Genomic DNA, 23,933 nt, shown 5'->3' on the forward strand with positions numbered 1-23,933 from the left:
AAGATCACGACGATGACGATCATAATCTGCTTTGTGTTCATCATCATCATTATCACCATTGGTAATGAATAATATATATGTATAGATAGATATGAATTGCAGAAAACAAGCCAGAGAAAATTATTTTAATAACTTTTTTTTCCTTTTTTCTTGTTTATCACTAGTTTAATCGATAAAAATTTAAATTGGTTGTTGATTTTTCTTCAGGTGCTATCTAATATTTCAAACGGTCATCATCATTAAAAGTTATAAATTTTTTTGTTTTTTACATTTTATCATCATATATTAAATTCGTGCATCGGATTTTTTTTTTATTGTTGTTATAATAATTTTTATTCATAATGTTGTTGTTGTTGTCGGATGATGATCAAAATCGATTGATATCAATTTGATTAGAATCTTGTTGCATGAATAATATAATTCATGCAACAACATAATGAATAGAATATCTATTGTTTTGCTGTTAACACGAATTCTTAGTTCCAATTTGATCATCATCATCATCATCACCATTTTTTGATCAAACTAATGATAGGTGCTATGAATCTTGTATTAATCTAGAAATTAGACGAGATGAGGTTTTTTTTTGTTGTTGTTGTTGTTGTTTTTGAATATAGCTTTTTTTTACTGTGATTCAATTAGATTTTTTTCCTAGCCATTGTTATCTTTGTTTTATTTTTTTTTTTGCTTGACTAATTACATATTCATTAAAGATTAAATTTGAATTTGCACAAATGAATTTCATTTAATCTTGTATCTCTTTTGATTGTGATACACTCAATTATCACACACACACACACACACACACACACACGCACACGTTCACACATAGACACACAAAATAGTAGTTTATTTTCAGAACAGAAAATGCTTTAATATCTAGACAACAACTTTTATCACAATCTCAACTCGTGTTTTTCTTTTTTAAATCATCATATTATTGATGTTGATATAGATAAATAGTTTGGCTTTCTGTTTTTTTCTGTTTTTTTTTGGCAAGTTAATTATGCATTTATATATCAATCGATAATCTATATAATCTTAATATTTATGGTGCACACAATCTGATTTGTTGTTGTTCAATGAAATTTTTTTTTCTATGTGATAAACTTTATTAACGCGTAATGATTTTATGAAATAAATATAATGATGATAAACATCATCATCATCATCATTGATCAGAATCGTTGGTGTCTTTAATTTATTCTTCTTTTGAAGTCAATTGTGCATACACACACACACACACAAAAAAAAACAATAGCAATTACCGGCTTGATGATGATGACCAGAAAAAAAAATTTAACAAACTATGGGAAACATTGAAGCGGTCTATTGTTTATGTGAATGTTATGTTATTGTTTGTATGAAAAGAAAACGAAGAAAAAGAAGAAGAAAAGAAAATAACAATCAAAAAAAAAGTTGCCGAAATGTGTGTGTGTGTGTTTTCATTAGAAAATCATTTTCATATCATAATGGTAGTCATGATTTTTCATCCCAATAATATAATCTACCGATGAGATTGATAGACAAAAAAAAAAAATTTTTTTGCTAATCACACACGGATGAAATTTTTTTTTTCACAGGTCACTCTTGTTTTGTTCATAATAGAACCTGTCGATCATTTTCGTGTGTGTGTTGTTTGTTGATGATCAATATTTATCTTTACTGCTGCTGCTGCTGCTGCTAAAGAATTGTTTCAAAAAAAAAAAAAAAATGTTCAAGGTACAGCAAAACAAAACAGAAAAAAATTTCTAGTCTCACACCTTGCACCTTTTGAAAAAAAAAAATTTTTTTGTTAGTCTAATTAATTTAAACAGTTTTTTTCTCTTCTTTTTTTTATGCCAAATAGGTAGGAAAAAAAATTAATTTTCTCATTTCATTCACTTTATGAAATTTGAAACTTTGAAGAATTAAATTTTCATATATATATGAAATATAATATAAACGATAAGCGTGAAACAAGAAAAAAAAATAAAGAACAAAGCGATTGATCCGCTACTTTTAACCTTATTATCATGAATAATAATAATAAAAAAAATCAATGAATTTAATGGTCACATCATACACACACACACACACACATATACCATCATTATCATCATAATCGACATTATATTAAGGTTATTTTTTCTCTAGCAAAGTTGTTTATATAATAAAATGTTTAACGATATAACCTTCAAGTGTTAAATAGCTAATTTATGGCTTTTTTTTTTTTTTTTTTTTTTTTGGTGTTCTGGGTGTATGACCATCATCATCATCATCATCATCACAGCCTGCAATGAATATTATTATTATTCATTATTTGGCTTACTACTCATCCATTGATGATGATGATGATGATGATCAAGGTGTTGGTTGTTTAATATAAATTTCTCTCTCTCTCTCTCTCTCTCTCTCTCTCTCTTTCTTCAAAGATGATCTCAATTTTTATTATGTTTTTATATATAAAATTCATTTATTTTTTTTCCATACAAATAATGTAATTATGAATAGATAATTTTGTTGTTGTTGTTGTTGTTTTTCTTTTTATTTATCATCATAATAATCATATAATCATACATTAAAGTTCAATAATCCATCGGATTTGAATTAAGATTTGGAATTTTTTTTTATCAGTTTTTCATTCACAATAAATTAGTTTGTAGTTTCAGTAGTAGAAATAGTATAGTAGACAATAAATGGATAAACATAACCATTGACCATCACATACACACCACACACACACACACACACACACATTATGATTCTGCTAATGATTAATGAACATTGTTTTTTGTTTTGGAAAAAATAACAACATTCCGAATTTCACCCGATATCAATGTTGGCGAGTCTTTGATGCAGACACGCACACACACACACGATATATCGATTATTATGTAGAGTAAGTATATTGGCTTCATGGGCAAAAAAAAAAAAGATTTCATGCTTTGATACGCCCATTTGCAACAATTTTTTTTTTTGCTCATCAATCTCATTATTATTGGGATGCGTGTGTGTGTGTGTGTTCGAAGTTCGAACTATCTGATTATCAAGATGCTGATGATAATGAGATGATCTTTATCTGGGATAAATAAAGATTAGAGGGGGTACACGCACTTATCACGGTTCCGCCGCTTATTTTTATTTTATTTGCCGGCCTTTTCTTTTTTAAGTGCTCATTGTAGATTGTTTCACCGATTTTTTTTCTTGTGCCGCACCTTTATTCTTCGTTTTTGTTGTCGACGTCTATCGATTTCAATCTGTTTTTTCCCCCTTGTTTAAAAGTTATTTAAATTTCTTTCTTTGTTCTTTATTTTGGGGTTGAAGGAAATAAAAAAAAATGAATTTAAATTTAACTCAAAAAAAAAAAATTAAATTGACATTCAAACAAAAAAAATGGCCAAATTTCCAAATCCATTATTAAAAGTTCGGAAACAAAAATGAAACAAACATATGTGAATACAATGAAAAAAAAATTGGTCGATTTTTCAAAAATTTCGGACAACGCCAAAAATGCCACAATTGCGACGATTATGATAATGAGGTTTTTCTTTCATTTTCATCTAATCATTTTCTACGAAAAAAAAAGAAATTTGACCAAGAAAAAAAATTTATTTAAAGATGATGAAAATTTTAATTGAATTTTTCTTTTTTCTCTTATGTAATATCCAGGGAATTTGAAATTCTGGATTTTTTTTTTTTTTTTTTTTTTGATGATGAATTATTGACCGAATGAAATTACAATATAACCGGTTACAAATGGGTGAGCGAGTAAAAAAAAAATATCAAAACCATTTTTTTCGAGGCCACTTGATTATTATTAAATTGGAATTTTTAACAACAAATAAATGAGAAAAAAAATTAGTTTTTAAAAGAAAATATCATTTATACACGATAATGATGATGGTCATAAAATTTTTTCTCTTTTTTTTTCTTGCTTGTCATATTCGATTGTATATAATCAATACGGATCATCATTGAAAGCATCGGTTTGGTTTGGTTTCGTTTGGTTGTTTGTACAAAACATCCAATTTACCACTTTGGCGGGATATTTTATTACATAAATAATCATAAATTTTCTCGTAATTTATTTGATTCTCTTGTGTGTGTGTGTGTGTGTGTGTGAATGTCATTATGGAATAATAATCATCGTCATGATTGAACCAAATAGAAAAACATCAAAAAAAAAATAAACAGGTAAAAAAATATTGTGATTATCAAAAAAAAAAACAAGAAACAAACGAGCGAAAAAAAACGAATATAAAAGTGGTTAAATTAATTTTAATGACCAAATATGTCATTTGTAATGGATAATTTTTTTTCCAATTTTTTTTTCTTTGATTCTTTGTCTGTTGTTTTTGATGATGAATTTTTATGCAGCAATAATGGTGATGATAATCAATGGTTGTTATTGCTGTTGAAAAGTTTGTTTTTTTTTTGCCGCTGCTAAAATGCTGCTGCTGGTGAAATCTTGAAGATAATTCAGTTTTTTTTCTTGTTATCACATCTTTTTAAAGGGATCAAATTAATTGCAATTGAAAACGCAATTCTTTATGGATTTAGTTAAGAATTTTCTCGGTTTTAGCCAATTTTCCACTATGGCCACAATGGTCAAATCAAATCAACCAATCAGCTTTTTTTTCTTCTAACCAACCAATTATCTATTAGTTATAGCTTCATTTTCTTTTCTGTGTTGGCTTTTTTTCTTTTCATTTTAATGTCATTGGCTCAGCAGAAAGATAAAAGAAAAAGTATATATCAATTGATAACACCCAAAACGCAAACCTTCGAAAAAAAGGAAACCAATGATTGTGAGTGTGGCTTGTCTCCATTTTTGCTACAGAAAAAAAAACCAAAATCAAAATGTCATGTCAGGACCACAGAGGATGTTATTTAGATGTTGTATTGTCCACTGTCTATTTTACCACACACACAAAAAAAAATAGAATATTTGAGATGAGATTTGCAATTCTCAATGTCATCCGTTACGCATTAAGGATCCAGTCTATTAGCTTTAGGTAGAAAACAGAAGTCAAATTGATGACAACTTTATTCATTGTCATTATATTGATGATAAACGTCACAAATGTCATAGGTGGTGGTCGTAGTTATATCAGAAAAAAAAGTCGACCACATCAATTATCTATAGATTTTTTTTCTGATTGATTCACACACACACATACACACTCGTTAATGTCATGTGTTTTTTTGCTGTTGTTGTTATTCGAACCATACATACCACAACACACAGGTGTTGACGTGATTCACAATAAGAGAGAATTATTATTATTATTATAAATAACGAAATGATGAAAAAACAAAAAAGAAACAGCTGCCAATGTAAAGTGAGGTAAAATGAAAGAAAGAAAAAAACAAAGGAGGTGGTCACATTATTATTATTTTTTTTATTATCATCATCATCCAATTTTGTCTATCAATTTACTTTGTGTGTGTGTGTGTGTGTGCATTTATCACTATCGGAAACCGTTTGTCACTTGTTGTTGTTGTTGTTGTTGTTGATGATGAGACCAAAAGACCAATCACTATTATTATTATTATGATTATCATCAAATTTTTTGGTCATTGTTGTTGTTGTTGTTGTTATTGTTATTGTCATTTGCCTTTTGGCTTTTGGTTTGAATCATTCAATCATTTTATTCATTCATTCATTCATTCAAATATATATAACCACAATGATGATTATGATAACATTATTATTAACGATATAATTAATGATTATTGAATGACTTTATCATCATCATCATCATCATCATCATCATCATATGATTATTTCATTTGAAAAAGAAATACAATTGGAAATTTGCCGATATTATTATCAACTAACTAAACTACTAACAACTATTATACACCACCACCATCATAGATATTTTTTTTTCTTTGAACACTCTGTTAACCATCAACTGAATGCCAATCATATTCTAACATAATAATCATCGTTTAATATTATATTGTGGCACACACATACACATACGTACATACAATTGTTGATAACACTAAACACAGGCAGACATGAACAGACAGAACGCTTATTTATTCCAGAAAAAAATGGATGATAATTTTGTTAGAATTCTACCATTTGAATTGTAAGGCATTTTTTACTCATTTTCATTTTCAGTTATTGAAAAAAAAATCCAATTCTCAGTTGCTGTTTACCATAGCCCATTCTTCGGTTCGGTAGTTGGGATGTAAACGATATAATTTTTGTATCAAGAATTGAATGGAGAAAAGAGAGAGAGAGAGTGAGATGGCCAATTTGTGTTCAAAAACCTGTGTGTGGCAATCGAATCAACAGCCAGACAATTGATGATGGTGTTTGAAGTTTTTCTTTTAAATTTTTTTCAGGCATACTATCATAATGATATCATACGACCACCATAACCATCATTCTCACTACCACCAAGAAAGAAAATATCATTCTTTGATTTTTTTTTATTTAGTCTTTCTAGACTTCAAATATAATTATCATCTATCTATTTATCTATCTATCTATCTATCGATTGGGCAGTAGCATTTGTTATTTATTCATTCATTCATTCATTCATTCAATCACAAACTTTTGCTACCTAGTTATAACTATAGTTTTTAACTCTCAATTATTATCATTTATTCAACTGTTGAAGGAAACAAAATTGAGACCTATGATGATGATGATGATGATTATGGTCAAAAATGATGATGTTGATGATGATGATGATAATGATGTGATGCTTATTATTATTTTCTCTGATTCACACATCATTATCATCAATACAATTATCGATAACTTGTTGGTGGTGATGGCAAAGTAAGGTCAGGTAATCATCATCAACCAAACGATTTGGATGATTGGATGTCTAGTATTTGTGTGTGTGTTGACTACATATATAACCACATCATAATCATCTTGTTAGACTATTTTTTTCAGGTTAAAAAAACGTTTTCAATGATGTCGATGAAATCCGATGCTCATGTCATTTTTTTCTCCTTAAGTCAATCAATAGAAAAGTTATAAAATCACTGTTCATTTTTGATTTTCAAAGAATTTCAATCACTTATAGTGATAATGGTCACTGTTAATAAATAAAGACAGGAAATCCAGACCATCTCAGTGACCAAAAAAAAAACGACAACAATTATTTCTTACAATTACCATCACCACCACCACCATCACCAATCATAATCATGGGCTGAATGTTTTTTTTTCTCTGTTTTTCTTTATTCATTCATTGTTTTCCATCATCATCATCATCATCTCAATGATAATGATAATGATAATAAATTGCAAAGCAAAAAATTTAAATAAATTTCAATCATACATTTTTCCATCATTCGATTCATTAAATAGAATTTTTTTTTTATTCAGAATTTAATGAATGAAATTGTCGTAATTGTTGATCAAACTGAGTTTGTTAGTGTGGTTATTTTGTTGATTTGGTTGATTGAAATGATAGATCATTCTCATCATCTTATTTTCTTCATGACTACTACTGCTACTACTGCTGCTATGGTAATTGATCATTTTTTCGTTTAATCATTCATTCTTTTTTTAATTTCAATTTACTTATTTATTATGATATGATGATGATGATGATGATGATCGTTGTTTATTATATGTCAATATATATTTCAAATATCCATGATCTGAATACCAGTTCATTTCAAAGACAATAATAATTGTTTAAATAAATTGAAAATTATACAATTCAAAATCAATGATGAAGGAGAAAATTTAAATAAATAGAATATAAATTGATTCATTTCATTCATAGTAGTAGTAGTTTTATAGACACAATTGTGTATTGTTCATTTTCAATCATCATCATCATAATCATCTTGGAATGGAAATAAACTAGATCAGAAACACTGAGCACTGATTTAGATGATGATGATATTCATCAAACAATTCATCATTATCCAAATCAAACAAATGAAATATTTTTCTCAATCAGAAATAAATCTTGAAAAAAATATCATCATCGGAAGAAAAAGAAATGATTTCTAAATGAACAAACCAAAAAAAAAAAAAAACGAAAATGATAAAATCATTAAATAATCCAATCTCGTTGATGGATTTTGATGATGATGATGATGAACTCTTTTTTTTCCTATTTCTTAACGATGAATACATAGAAAAAAAACAAACAAACAAACTTCTGATTGATTTGAATCTGATCTACGTGAACAACAACAACAACAACAACAAAAAAATGAAGAAGAAATGATAAATATCATTGTTGAAGTTAAATTGTTGAATTGAATTCATCCATCAATCTTTGTGGAAAAATGAGAGATAAATGAGAAAAAAAAAGAAATAAAATTTTCCTGTAGTAAAACCAATAAGTTCTATGATGATAGATTATATAGGTGAATTTATTATCATGGTAAAATGATTGTTCGTTCATTTCATTTGTTGTCGTCATCAAGAAAATAAAAATACCAAAAATCGATTATGATGATGATGATGATGATGATGTACAAATATGATCAAATCACAATTGGTAGGAGGAGGTTATCCGATGCTCAAAATAATAATGATAATATGAATCTATATAGAAAAAATGATTTTATTCCATTTAATTCGTATTCAAATCAATAAATGAAGAAAAAAATGTTTACTATTATGGTGTCAAAGATCATCAGATTTTTTTCCATTTTTTTTTCGTTGGGCTGTGACACACGCAAACACAAACAGCCATTACGATTATATATGATGATGATGATGATGATTGTGATCGAAACAAGCCAAAAAACAATAACCAACAAACTAACCAAAAAAAAAAAAAAAAAAATCATCCTTGAATGGTCGGTCGTTACCATTTGCAAACAGCAACAACAACAACAACAACAATGATCATCATAATCATGTGCATAATGATAAACAATAAACATTGATCATCATCATCATCATCATTGGATGGATTGTATCATTTTCAATTCCATTTTTGAATGATTGAAAATCCAAAGAAAAACAAAAAAAAACCCAAAAAAATGAATGAATGAATGAATGAATGATTGAATCAATCGATTATTTTATGTTTCATTTTGGTTGATTACTATCTATAAATATATTATTTGCATGTTTTTCTCTACTTTTTTCGCTTTGTAACATTCAAATTTTGTTTGTCAAACTGTATTGTTTTAACTAAACCAAATCAAACCAAACCAACCCAACCACTAGATAATCATATAGAATAAAATAATGAAATGACATTATTCAAAAGAAATAAATTGTGATAAGTAAATGTCTTTTTGACTTATTATTGGTCATTGATGATCATCTCTCTCTCTCTATCAAATCATGATGTTCAAATTCATGAGTGTGTGTGTGCGCGAATCATTCATAATGATGGACAAACTTTTTTTTTTGTTGTTGTTGTTGTTGAATTGTTATTCTTTTTTTCTGGTTATTTTCTCCTGTTTTTTTTACACTGGCGTTAAAATTGTTGTTGATCAAATATCTGGCCAATCATCTGGATGATATGTGTGTGTGTGTGTGTATGTCACAATATAACAATAGATTATATAACCAAAAAAAAAAGCAAAAAGCAAAAACAATAACGAATAATGGAAATAAAAAAAAACCACAAAACAAATTATATTGATATATACAAACAATTTGATCATCGTCATCATCAACGATCAACGATCAACAAAAATCAATCATTGTCAACTATTATTTTGTCGTAATATATAAACTTGATTGTATACGTTATAGCCAGTCAAATAACAACTGTGAAAATAGGGTTTTTTTGTTTTGTTTATGATAATAATACAATAGTGAAAAATTTATATAGGTTGTTTATCCAGATTTTTGCATGTTGTTGTTGTTGTTGTTGTTATTGTATATTCAGTGATCAGAAGGTAGTCACAAAAGAAAAAATGTAGGATTTTTAATTAAAATATTGGGTAAAAAATCATTCATTGAAAATTCCGTGACTGTATTTTTTTTTATCGCGAAACCAAACAACAACAACAAAAAATTACCAGAATAAAATTTACAAAATCACGGTACGTGATTGTTGATGAACGTGTGTGTCGTATTCATTGGTAACTGTAGAAATGAAAACCAAAAAAAAAATACCAACTAATTCAATTCATTTTATTATTATTCGATATCCATTCATTGACCATTATCATTCTAAATGATAAATGTTGATAGTTTCATCATAAAAAGCAATTCATTTTGTTTTTGTTTTTCTTTTTTTTTTTGTTTGGTTGGTTGGTTTGGTTTGGTTTGGTTTGGTTTGGTTGGAATGCAAATCATATTTAATTAGTTAATTACTTCATAATTATCACACACACACAAACACACTCATACATAAACCATGGCAATATTCTCATCATCAAAAATATACAATGGACCATGATATGATATGATATGATCATGATGATGATGATGGTGAGAATTATTTAGAATAAATTCTATTAATTATGAATCTTAACCTGGAATGAGCAATAATAGCAATACGTATAGAATGAAATTTTGAAAATATTATTCACTAGATCTTTAATATAATGAATTGATAAAAATAGAATCTAAACAATACAAAATACGTACACACACACACACTCACATAACAAATAATTAATAATTAACATCTATAATGAATGAAAATGGTCAACAACAACAACAACAACAACAACAATCAAATGATCAAAAATTTTTTTGCGAATGTAATTCACGTCCAGAAAATATTGATAGTCTAGATAGGATCATGATCATTCCATCACTGATCATTTATGGAATTTCTAGTGAAAGAATAAAATTATAATTATTATCCCATAATTCTTTTCCCTTTGTTTGTTGCAGTTAAATATTTGCATTTTTATTATTATATGCACTCTGACATTGTATCCGTGGTGGATATATACACCAATGTATTCTCAGCAGGTAAAAGGTATTTGTGTTTTGCTGAAACTATTTCTGAAAACTTTTGGTGAAAAAAAACGATTAATAAAAAAAAGGTGATAAATAATTCAGTGAATCAAAAAAAAAAAAAAAAAAAAAAAAAAAAATAACATAAAGAGAATAAAAATAGATAATGATGATGATGATGATAATGAGAATCAGTCATTTTATTGTGGTTCAATGACGGCCGGATTACCAACATATACCGGTCTTTGGGAAACAAAATTATGTTTTTCCGATGGAACAACAACAACAACAAATGATCATTGATGATGATGATGACGGCACACAAAGTTAATTGTGTGACTAATTTGGATTTACACGTTGTTTTGACGACCAAAATATATTTTTTTTTTCGAAAAAAAAAACAAAAATTTAGCTACTGAATATCAATATGCAATATATTAATACTACAGAAACATTCTCATAAATATTTAAACACAGAAATGATTTGAAAACGAAACAGCAATATCATCTAAAATCAGTATAAAATGACAGATTCAATTCAATTTAATAAGAAAATAAGGCACTTAATAAAATATAGATAGATATAAAATAAATATAACAAAGACAACGATAACCGAACAAATAACAATGGTTTACATGGTTAACATTAAAATATTATTGGGTCATTATTATTATTATTTTAATTATGATTAATTATTAATTATTATTATCAAGAAGACCGGCTGAACGAGCCATTGAATAAAAAATACTATCATTATTGGCTAATAGTTTATCTGGTGTATCGAATTCAGCAACATGACCATCATCCAATACAAGAATTCGATCCGAATCCATTATTGTGTTTAATCGATGTGCAATAGTCAATATAGTACAATCATTGAATGATTGTCGAATTGTACGTTGAATTAATGAATCAGTTTCCAAATCAACAGATGCCGTTGCTTCATCCAATACAAGAATTTTTGTTTTTCGTAATAATGCTCGTGCTAAACATACTAATTGTCGTTGGCCAACCGATAAATTTGAACCACTTTCAGTGATTTCATATTCAAGATGACCATCTAATGATTGTGCAAATTGTTTAAGATGTGCTAATTCTAAACAATGCCATATCTGATCATCGGTAAAACTTGTGAATGGATCCAGATTTGTTCGTAATGTTCCGGAAAATAAAACCGGATCTTGTGGTATAATTGTTAAACGATTTCGTAGTTGATGCAGACCAATTTTCGATATATCAATACCATCGATTCGAATACAACCGTTGGCAGCTTCGATCAATCGAAATAATGCCAATGTAAGCGATGATTTTCCGGCACCGGTTCGACCAACAATACCGATTTTTTCTCCTGATTCAATTATGGCTGATATTTTTTTCAATACTAAATCCAATTGTGGCCGATATCGAGTACCATATTCAATGAATTCAATTCTACCATTTTGTGGCCAATCACTAGGTGGAGCCGTTTCATCAATATCCCAATCAGCTTCAACGGATAAATCCGTATATTCCAATATGCGTTCAGCGCTTACAATACTGAATAACAAAAGACAAAATTGATCAAAAATTAATTACATTCATAGTCAAAAGATGTCGCCAGAAACATCGCTCACTAACTTTGTTTCAATATCAGTTGTAGAACGTACGAGATAATTGAGATTTTGAATCGTATTCAATGCATAAGTGAGGATAAGACCAACCGAACTAGAATCCATTTTTTGTCGATAAATAATGGAAAAAACAGCGGCAAAAAATACCATAAAATTAGCAATAAATTCTAAACGTATAGATAACCATCGATTCGATATGAACATGGCCAGATTACAGGAATTATTAATATCTGAATTGTCATCATTTTTTGTGATGAATTGTTCCATACAGGAATAGGCACGAATAGTACCAACACCGGACAATGTTTCACTAAAATGTGAATAAACGGGTGATTTAGTGATCGATTCGATTCGTTTCAATTGACGAGCAGTCGATATGTATAGCCTCTGCATGTGTTTGTATGTTTGTTGAAAATGGTTGAATGATGATGATTTGGGAATTTTTTTGTTGTTGGTCCGGTCGATATATGATGGCCAACAACAATAACAACACAAGATAAAAAAAAATCGAATACAACACAATATAGCCGAACGACAGATCATTGCCATCATCAGGATCATGATGATCGGAAGAAATGGATTCTCCAAACAAGAGAGTAAGAGAGAGAGAAAGATGTGAGACCAAACAAAAACAACGGGACCAAATGAATCAAAAATTCGGGCCAGAAAAAATATTGAAAACATATGTGTAGAAATAAGGGAGAGAGAAAGAGAAAAAAATCAATAATGAATAAAATGATCGATCTATTTTGATAAAAAAAAAGAAAATAGCAGTGTTGCTAGTGATGGACATATATAAATCACCTGAATCAAATAGAAACATATCACAATGGGTAGAATAATTATCAAAAATATTGGAATCTCTGAAACCAACATCATCATTGAATGGCGGCGACAACATTATCATCATCATCATCATTGTTGTTGTTGTTGTTGTTGTTGTTATTTCATTGAACGTTAAAGCGGAAGTAAATGGTGAAAAAAAAGAAAATAAAGAAAAAAAAATTAGAATCATCAATCAGAAATCAATGATGATTATTATTATAGTATATATGATATTTATATACAAGATTAATGGAATGAAGAGTGTCTTTAACCATTTTGCTACTATTACTTTTTTTTGTATCTGACGAATACTGTTTTTCGACAGTATTTTTTATTTTGCTAAAAACAATTTTTTTTTATTTTTGTTACATAGAAATTGTCTACAGAAAAAAAACTTACTCATAGAAATAATGATCAATGTAGCCAATGTTGAGAATAGGCAGCTTATGAATATCCTATGGGTGTGGGTGTGTGTGTGTGTGTGTGGAATGGTATAGAGAGAAAAATAAGGAATCAAGTTATTTTCATCATTATATACATATGAAGACGTTGTTTTCATTGTTGTAGTTGTTCCATTGTTCAACGACAAAAGCAAAATGTCAAAAAAAAAAAAATTATTATTTATGAAAATAAATATAAAAATAAAAAACTTACCGAAAATTCATCTGTAAAGATGTATCACAAACATCGATATCTTTACTAAATCGATTTAATATTCGCCCTAAAGGTGTTACATCAAAAAATGACATCATCGAACGGAATATTGTATATAGCATTTGATTGTGTAATGAAGTTGCAGCTTTGATTATACCCTTTGTCAAGGCAATCCAACCAAGTCCACTGAATAGACCTTGACAAAGACCGATTGCACCTTTATATAAAAAAATATATCATTGTTTATTACATCAATGAATGAAATGTGATTTATATATGATCAATACAAACCATAGATAGTCAGATAATACATTGTATCGGAATGTTCCATATCATCATTTTGTTCAGATTCAGCTGACCAAACTGATAGCCATACACCGGATCCAGCATTGGATAATTGCACAAGTCCATAGTTGATTAGAATAATTATTCCCCATGTAATGGAAATGGCTTTCAAATAACGGCCATATACAAGGAGTTTAACCTGTCCGATTTGTGCCACTTCTTTTTCAATCAATTTACTTGTTGTCATGGTAGATTTTTTCCTGTCACCATTATCAATATTAACGTTTTGATCATTCAATGAATAATATCTTGTTTTTTTTTGTTTTTTATCAACATCTGATATTGTCTGACCATAATCAGCATCATCATCACCATTAGCATTATTATTACTGAATTGTTGTATAAGATTGGAAAAATAATTATCATTTTTCATTAATTCTTGATAGGAACCGGATTCGATTATATGACCATCACGAAGTACATAAATATGATCGGTTTCTGGCAATAACCATAAGTTATTTGTAACTAATATACGGGTTTTATTCCGTAATAATCCGGTTGTCGATGATATGACATGTTCATAGATATGTTTACCAACATGTGAATCGACTATATATGAATAGGATCAAGTTAAAAAATAAATCAATAATGAATAATGCACAAAAATCATACCAGCAGATAATGGATCATCTAATAAGTAAATATCAGCATCATTGTAGCAAGCTCGTGCTAGGCTAACACGTTGTTTTTGTCCTGTGCATGTGTAAGTGTGATAATTACATATGATGGTTCATTGGTTAAATTATTGGAGGGATTAAATAATAAAATATTATTTAATTAATTATGATTATAATAAAGAAATAAATTATACCTCCACTAAGGTTGATTCCTTTTTCACCAATTTCTGTTTGATCGCCATCGGGTAATACTTGTAGATCATGTTTTAATGAACAAGCTTCAATCACATTCCAATACATTTGTTCATTAAATGGTTGATTAAATAGAATGTTATCACGTACGGTATTATTCTGAATCCATGGTTCCTGCGAGGTATAGGCTATTCGTTTGGATTTAACACTATTTTTTTTTTTTGAAAGTGAAAAAGTTTGATATTGATTATTATATCACATAACCAATTTGACCAACAACAGATCATCGACCCATTGGATGAATTCCAAATTTTTGTCCAGTTGAGAAAACAGAAAATAAAGAAAAGAAAAAAAAACATCAAGCATTAATCATGAATGGTTTTCTCTAAGCTACTTCAGACGTGAAGAATTATTGTATAGTCTCTTTAGAATAATAGAAAGAAATTGCCTATCGAATTTCTAGGTTATATGTGTTTGTGTCTATGTGAGTATGTATAAATGGATTTTTACATATTGATTGTTCCATTAGTCAATTCCATGTTTCCCAATATTGCTTGCAATAGTGATGATTTACCCGAACCAACAGCACCAACAATAGCTACGAAGGACTTTGGTTTAATTTTCATTTGGATTTCTCGCAAGAATGATTTAGATTGCTGTTGTTGTTGTTGTTGTTGTTGTTGATATGGTTGGTCATTTTTTTCACAATCATGTTTTTGTTTTTTGTTGTTGTTGTTGTTGTTCTTTATATTCTGCTGATTTTTTTTCTTATTTTGACCAACATTCTTGTCATTGTCCTTATCATCATCATTGTTACTGTTGTTTGCTTGTTCATATCGATCGAACCAACTGAATGAACAATTATCAAGAATCATGCAATAGTCATTGCCATTGTTGTTTGTTTGTTCATTTCGTACTATATAAATTGACAATTTAGTCGAGCTAAAAAAGTTGTTTAATCTTTTCACCGAAACACTAGTCTGTAATGAAAAAACAGAATAAAACAAATCAGAAACGAAAATGTGATAAAAGAAAAAAATCAGGAAATATTCACGTGCATTAGTGATTCGGACAAAACAGGATTTGATTTATGATTGTTGTTGTAAATATTTGTATGATACTTTGAACTTACCATAATGATTAAAGAAATAAGATTTGGTAACATTGCTAATGGAAAACGTAATATATTAAATAATGATAATGAAACAAATGCTTTTGATGCTGTCAAACGATTCTGTTGATCAATGCAAACATAAATGGCAAATGTAATGAATGAAACAAGAAATGGTGCCAAATTCAATAATGCCTGTATAAAGGCGGAAATGTAATTTATACGTTTTAAATTTTGTAATTCTTTTGAACGTATTGTTTCTATCCGTTGAATGAATGCACGTTCCCAACTATATAATTTGATAATTTTCATTCCATTCAATATTTCATTCATTGCTTTAACACGTTCATCCTTTAATTTCATCTGTTTAATTTGCAACCTTTTCGATATGTTCGTTACATATATATTGATCGGTATCAATATGATCATGAAGAAAAAACCACCCAATACGGATACTCCTATTTAGGGTAAATCGGACATTATCATCAAATAATAAAAGTGTTAAATGTGTAAAATTGAATTCTCAACACAAACCTAATTCACGCCATAATAAAACCAAAGCAACAATGATCTGTAATGGCGCCGACCACAATAGATTTATGAAGGCACTTATGTCGATAGAACGTTGTGCATCCACAGCCATCAGATTGACAATCTGTCCGGTGGTGAATTTAGACCTAGAACTATTCGATAATTGCAGTGATTTTCGATAAATAGCCGCTATTAATTGTGTACGAACACGAAGACCAAATAACATCATACGATTAAAATAATAATTTAATGCAAATATCTGGCCCGATGTTACCAGAAACAATAATAATGCAAAAAAATATCCATGCCAAAGTGGTTGTTGATCATCATTCATAAAATTGATCAATTGCCTAAATAAATGATTTAAAAATGGAACAAATAAATGAATGAATAATGTTAGTTGAATAGATCAAAAAAAAAAAAACAAAAAAACATACTTCAACACCATTGGATTAGCAAAGACGAAAATATCATTGAAAACTTTTGCCAATGAACCAGGTATAAAATAGTATTTAAGTGTTGACCAAATCACTTTGATAATATTTACTTTGAATCTTTTTGTTTCATTATTATAAACATTTGGATTGTTCCCATGTAATTTCTTCATATCATCATCATGCTTTTGTCGAAATTCTTCCAATTTATTCTGAAATAATTGATAATTATAAAATGAACTATCACATCGTCGTATACGCCAAATATCGGACAAAATGATTGGACGTTTTAGACCCAGATAAGTAAGCGGTGAATACCAGCTAAATGTTAATCGAGAAAAAAATGATGCTGTCATTTTAGCCAATGGTTTTTCTTGTTCTATATCGATCTTTATCAGAAACAAGAAAACAAAAATGACGATAAAAAAATGAGATATGGTCAATGAAAAAAAAGGCAGACAGGATCGGCAGAAAAAAGAGTAATAAATCATGATTGTAAATGAAATGACAACTTTTAAAATGAAATATTCTAAAAAATTACCTTGGTAGTTTCTTCTATCGTTTTTTTGGCTTCAGGATCCGAAATAAAACTTTGAATAAACAATGAAAATGTTAGTAGATAATTTATCAACAATATAATCGTGTCCACCATAGTGGAATCAAGGTGCCAAAATGATTGTTGTTGATGACGATAACGGTCCATAATAATGGAAATGAATTCCAATAAAAGTGATAATGATTGTATACCTAAATATGACCATATAATGGCCGATGTATGTACATTACGTTTTACCATCGACCAAAAAAGTGTGAATAAAATGATCTATGTGATCAGCAGAAAAAAAATGATTATTATTAACTGATGATGAAAAAAACTAATCAATAAAAGAACATACTGAAAATAATAATCGTATAACTGCATTGATAATATCGGCAGTAAATTTTTGATTCGCCAATGTTGGATGATTATAATCATTGATTGTCAACAATAAATCAATGATACAAAACATCAATAATGCAATAGCAAGGGCCATACGTATACTATTGTAATTATTCCATTTGAATTGTATTTGTTTTCCATATGATGATTGTGGCATTAATTTCAATGTACGTATCAATATGGGTAACAATATCGTTAGATATATGGCCGGTAACCAAACAAGAATCGTTTTACGAAAACATAATGTTAATCTTGGTTGTTCGGTTGTCCATGATATTTGATTATCCTATTGTATAAAAAAAGAAAATTGAAATTAAAAAAAAACATCAAATGATTAAGAAAAAAGAATTTATTGATCAAAACAAATGAAACGAAGAAGAGAAAATAAAACTGATGATTATTAGCCTTTCATTCGAAATAAAAATCGAATGAAATTGTTTTTGCATTAAACTAAATTCACAAAGGCTGTTGATTAGGCAAAACAAAATGATAATAATAATAATGTTTATTGTGAAAGAAAAAACAAACGAATAAACGAACGAGCTAAATAGTATAAATGGTATACAATTAAATTAGAAAATGAAAATAGAAAATAACAGCCGTAATTAAAATAAAGGCAGAAAATATATATAATCATTATGTTCGATAAGATCTGAGAATCTATCGAGACAAACAAAACAGAACAAAACAAAAAAAAAATCTTAAAAAAGGTTTCAATTGCCAAAAAACATAGTGGATGAGAAAATGTGTTCAAGTTTGTTAAAATTTATTCAGACAATCTGTCCATTTTTATTTTATTAGATAAAATAGACGATAAAGTTAGTTGTTTCAAAAAACAAAAACAAAACAAAAAAAACAGAAAAAAAATGCAATTCAATGTATAGCAGTGTATAGATTTTTTTGCTTTGATCACCGTTTTTTTTTTCTCTCGAATATTTCTTGCTATAATTTTCTCTATTGCATCGCTTTTATTATCAATTCTTTGGTTCATGGAATTTTTTTTCTTTCGTATAAAAACAATACGATTGAACCTCTCATATGTTATTTTCATTTTCATTTCATTCACACACACAGTAATGAATCCAAATAACAGAAAAAAAATCAATAATCACTATATGTGGCCATCATCATCGTTAATAATGTGCAAGAGGGAAACAAATAAACGAAAAAAAAATAAAAATAACGGAATCGATTTGGTAAAAAAAAGGCCAAAAGTGAAGAAAGAAAAAAAAACAATAACAACAAAATATTCGGATAGAATTCTTACCCAAATTGATTTTGAACCACAATATGAATACCATAATGAATCTGTTGTATTTATCATGATATTCATCATGGTCATCATTTCATTCAAAAAAAAAAAAAATGGGGAACAATCACTTTTGTTTCGTATCAAAATATTATTATAGACAATGATGTTGATGATGATGATGATTATGATGATGATGACAAATCAAGGAAATCACTAGAAAAAAAACTATTAATGTCCATCAACCATACCAGTCAAAAAAAAAAAAAAACAAAAATAATGATAACCGGAGAATAATGGATAATTCTAATGATAATGTGATGATGTGATTATTATGGCTGTAAAACAATAAAAAAATCAAATTATGATGATGAAAATAATCAATTCCACTAATAAAATTATCATCTATTTTTTGATGAATTCAAGTGTGTGTGCATATGATGATTGCAGATTCACTGGTTATTTATAAATAAATGAAAAATTTTTTCTCGCCAACAACTATCACAGAGACCGATTTAGAATCAAAAAATTATCCATCTTTATAGCTGTTAATTATCGATTATTATGTTATTGATGATAATATTAGTCAATCCTTGAATCCATTATTAATAAATTAATTGGATTGTCGACAATATAGCCATGATAATGATGATGATTTTTTTTTGTATTTTTTTTTTTTTAATTATGATTTCAATATACTCAAAATGATGAGACACAAGTGACAACAAGATCAACAAGAAACGCCAAAAATCCTGGAGATATTATCATCATTAAATTGTTAAGAAAAAATTGAAAAGGTGATGGAGTGATATCAATAATAATCATAATAATAATTTTATTTAGAGAAACCTCTATATCTTATCTTATATATTCATTAAGACGCCTGTTTATGAGTAACTGTCGGGTTTGCACTCTGCAATTGTTGCATAAACTCTTGTATGAATTAATTTTATGATTCATTTATAATTTTTATCGGTACCATATAAATTTCAGATGCAAATTTATAATATTTGATGGATTAACTTGAGTGAGAAAAAAAAGCTAATCATCATCATCATCATCAAAATACGTTTATTCTGATAATAAACGTATATAATATAGAGGTTGACATTATGAAAATAATGATTATGATCATCATCATCATCATCATCAAATTGTCACAATTTTGAACAATAAATTTTAATAATGATAATTTTGAATCAACGAAAGAATAAAAATGCTAACTAAACTAAACTACTTAACAAAAATAAAAAGATGCGGAAAAAGAAAAGAGAAAAAAATTTGCATCCATTCAAAATGATCAACAACACTGGAAAAAAATATTGTCTGAACATTGTAATAAAAAACCCGTGCCCTAGACATTTGGCCTATTTGAAAATGTATATTATACATACAGCGATGATCATCATGAAGATGATGATGATGATGATACGGATGTGATGACATCATTTATTTAAATTTTTATCATTTGACTTTTATTTGATTATCATCATCATCATCATCATCATCATCATCATCGATGATTATGATTTTTTTTTCTATTTGCCGTTTTGTAAAGTTTACCGTAAGTAGGGTAAGTTCAAAATGAGAAAAAAAAAGTTCAAATAGTGACAAGTCTATCAAACTTTTTTTTTCTGAAAAACGGAAAAAAACGGTTATCACTAAATTTTATCCGTTTTTTTTTTGACAAAATGACAAATGGAAATAAAGGGCTGTATATAAAAGTAGTAGTAGTTGTAATAGTAGTACAAAAACAAAAAAAAAAAAATTTGTCTTCCAAATATGGTGATGGTTTCTTTATTTTTCAGAATTTGTAAAAACTTTTTTCAAATTTTTTCTCCGTCATTTATTCAACATCGATCCAAGAAACTAAACCATTCTCTAAGTGCTATGAAGAAAAAGTTTAAAGTTGTTAGCCAATGACAACGGCGATCAATTCTACAGAATGTGAATCAGAGATCTATAACATTTTGTTTCATTAATTTATAAGTTAATTGACAACAATTAATGTGAATAAGTAAATCACTTTATGGTTATTATTATTATGAAGAGAATTTTCAACAATCACACACACACACACATAATTCCAATGATTCCATATGATTGAAAATGGTAATAGTATTAGTAAATTGGCATGCAATATTGCCATGGATTGCATCAAAGTTCTTTGCTTAAAGATTTTTTTTCTTCTTATTTTTTTTTTTTTTTTTGCTGCCTGAAATTAATGTATTCCAATTTCGTCATTATCATCATTATTATCAGAGAGAACAAGTTTCAATTACCCCGAAAAAAATACACAGATTTTTCTTTGTTAAAAATCATTGAGTACATATCAAGTGCAACATAGGTACTTGACGATGATGATGATTGATTTGGAGATTGAAAACTGATTTTTTACGTTTCATAGAAAAAAAAATGAGATTTAATGACACAAAAAAATTGATTTTTGTTGTTGTTTTTGAAGTTGTACTTACGGTTGTTGAGATTTTCATGCCAAACACATAAGTTAAATATTTAATTAATAGAAATAAGAAAAAAAAAGACAAATTCAAAGTTCGATTCATGATTTCTATGATTATTATTCTTGTAATGAATCAGACAAAAAAATTTTTTTTCATTTTCATTTTCATTTTTCCACCCATATATTGGTCATTCATGATGATGATTCATGTATTTTTTTTTCATTAATTTAATGGACCCAAAAGAATTGATTTCTATAATAAAACATAGAAAAAAAATTCCAATTTCGATTTTTTTTGTACTGTTTCTGTTATCTTTTCTTAAATCATCAAGAAAAAAAAAGAAATATATAAAACTGTCACATATACATTATCTGTGTGAGACCATACTACGACAGATGATGATGACGATGATGATTATGTTTGAAAAGTAAGAGTGGTTTTTATATATAAATATTTTCGATGAAAAAAAACAACAACAACAACAGGGGGAAAAAGAAAAAACTCATAAGTCTTGTTTTTGTTTTTTTTTGTTGGGAGATAGAAAGAATCATTTCGTTCCAAAATAATCAACAATCAATAAATTGATGATAGCTTGACCAAATTAGCGTTTTTTTTATATTCGGTAAAAAAACAAAATGCCAGCATATTTTTTTTCTTTTTTTTTTGGTCAATAAAAAAAAACAAACGAAAAATTGGAAAAAAAATAAAATTAAATGAAAATGAATGTGAAAGAAAACAAAACAAAAAAATTTTTTTTTTTTTAATGTTCCAAATCGTCATAAAATGTACCCAAATAAATATGTGTATATGTTGCCGACTTATTTCATTATTTTCATTTATATTTATTATATTGTCTTATGGTTTCCTGGGCTATCCATGAATGATGATGCCATTTCCTGTATTGTGTTTATGTTTACAAATAACATCCAGACATTAATAGTAGTAGTAGTAGTAGTGGCCAATAACAACGAAAAAAAGAAGAAGAAATGAAATCTTTTAGGGTTTAAGAGAAGAAAAAAAAACACATTACCCGCATCTTATATCTTAAGTGTGTGTGTGTGTGATAGTAACACTTTATAATAATGATGATGGACATTTATTTTTTCTTTTCGTGAAAACAGTGATATAGTGAAAATTAAATTAAAAAAAAATGATAAAATAAACAAATTCTAGCTTATAAACGACGATCATCATTATCATCTGATCAGATTATCGTGTTAAATGATCGTTAAATTTTTTTTTATCTATTCCGTCAAATAAAAAAAATCACACACAACACAAGTGACAATCCACTTTTTGTGTCGTCGATAATAATCATACTTGACTGATGGATACATAGTTTAGGCGCCAATTTCATTTTTTTGTCGTTTTCTTTTCATTTTTTTTTTTTTTTTTTGGTTTGTTCTGTTCTAGTGCAAATATCTATCTATAGTAAAAGTGTGTGTGTGTGTGTGTGCAGATATTTATTAAAATGATGACAATAATGATGTAATAGACCAGAAAAGAGGCCATAGGCAAAACATAATATATATGTGTGTGTGTGTGTTTGTGTTCTATATATAGATATGGTGACAAATAATAAACATGAATAACAAAATCAAATCAACATGAACCAGAACATTCACCAGAAAGAAATATAGAAATTAAAAACGTTGAAAATACCATCATCATCATCTTGGATGAAGAAGGAACAAGAACAAGTAAAAAAAAATGAAAGAATCAAACAAATATTTGAACAACAACCAGTATAGCCATTAGAATAATATTTGAAAGAAAAGAAGACCAAAAAATAAAAGATACATAGAAAAACCCGAAAAAAAGGAAAGAAAAACACGAATTGATGATGATGAGAAGTAGTAATGTAATATAGTATACAACCATTGCATCACAAATGAATTATTGCACTTGAATTATTCACACACACACACACATACACATGGTTTGAATTTGTCGTTTATTTTTTTTTTTCTCTTGTTTTGTTAATTTTTCTATGTCTGTGTACAATGTTCGTATGTCCATCCAATAGTATATAAGATGTTGATGGTGCTTAGATAGCCAAACGAAGCGAAAAGTTTGGTCCTGGTCCTGGTCAACATGGGGATGATGA

At 28.0% G+C, this 23,933-nt stretch overlaps 1 protein-coding gene across 3 annotated transcripts; it reads right to left on the minus strand.

The window, feature by feature from the left end:
• Positions 1-11,380: 11,380 nt before the first annotated feature.
• Positions 11,381-20,087, minus strand: LOC124490373 (multidrug resistance-associated protein 1). 3 transcript variants are annotated; one of them, XM_047052850.2, is made up of 15 exons: positions 19,383-20,087; positions 18,072-18,401; positions 17,717-17,998; positions 17,179-17,564; positions 16,745-17,091; positions 16,232-16,668; positions 15,610-16,079; positions 15,102-15,307; positions 14,903-14,983; positions 14,237-14,839; positions 13,946-14,162; positions 13,691-13,746; positions 13,271-13,329; positions 12,474-12,853; positions 11,381-12,392 (listed from the first exon to the last, which is right to left on the minus strand). In XM_047052850.2, exons 1-15 carry the CDS (start codon positions 19,458-19,460, stop codon positions 11,552-11,554), a joined length of 4,773 nt encoding a protein of 1,590 aa, XP_046908806.2. In that variant the 5' UTR covers positions 19,461-20,087; the 3' UTR covers positions 11,381-11,551. The 3 variants fall into 3 exon arrangements, with proteins under 3 accessions (XP_046908806.2, XP_075586887.1, XP_075586888.1); XM_075730772.1 differs by lacking the exon at positions 19,383-20,087 and adding an exon at positions 18,681-18,891; XM_075730773.1 differs by lacking the exon at positions 19,383-20,087 and adding an exon at positions 18,656-18,789.
• Between the last annotated feature and the right edge of the window lie 3,846 nt (positions 20,088-23,933).

Source organism: Dermatophagoides farinae, chromosome 4 (genome assembly GCF_024713945.1).
Source record: "Dermatophagoides farinae isolate YC_2012a chromosome 4, ASM2471394v1, whole genome shotgun sequence".
NCBI classification, from domain to species: domain Eukaryota; kingdom Metazoa; phylum Arthropoda; class Arachnida; order Sarcoptiformes; family Pyroglyphidae; genus Dermatophagoides; species Dermatophagoides farinae.

Bases quoted from the DNA above. Each gene is read 5' to 3' on its own strand.
- LOC124490373 (XM_047052850.2), bottom strand. From the start codon at position 19,460: ATGATGACCATGATGAATATCATGATAAATACAACAGATTCATTATGG. The intron at 14,163-14,236 runs GTTTGTATTGAT...TTTTATATAAAG, and splicing joins GTATTATCTGACTATCTATG to GTGCAATCGGTCTTTGTCAA. The intron at 13,747-13,945 runs GTAAGTTTTTTA...CCACACCCATAG, and splicing joins TCTTTACAGATGAATTTTCG to GATATTCATAAGCTGCCTAT.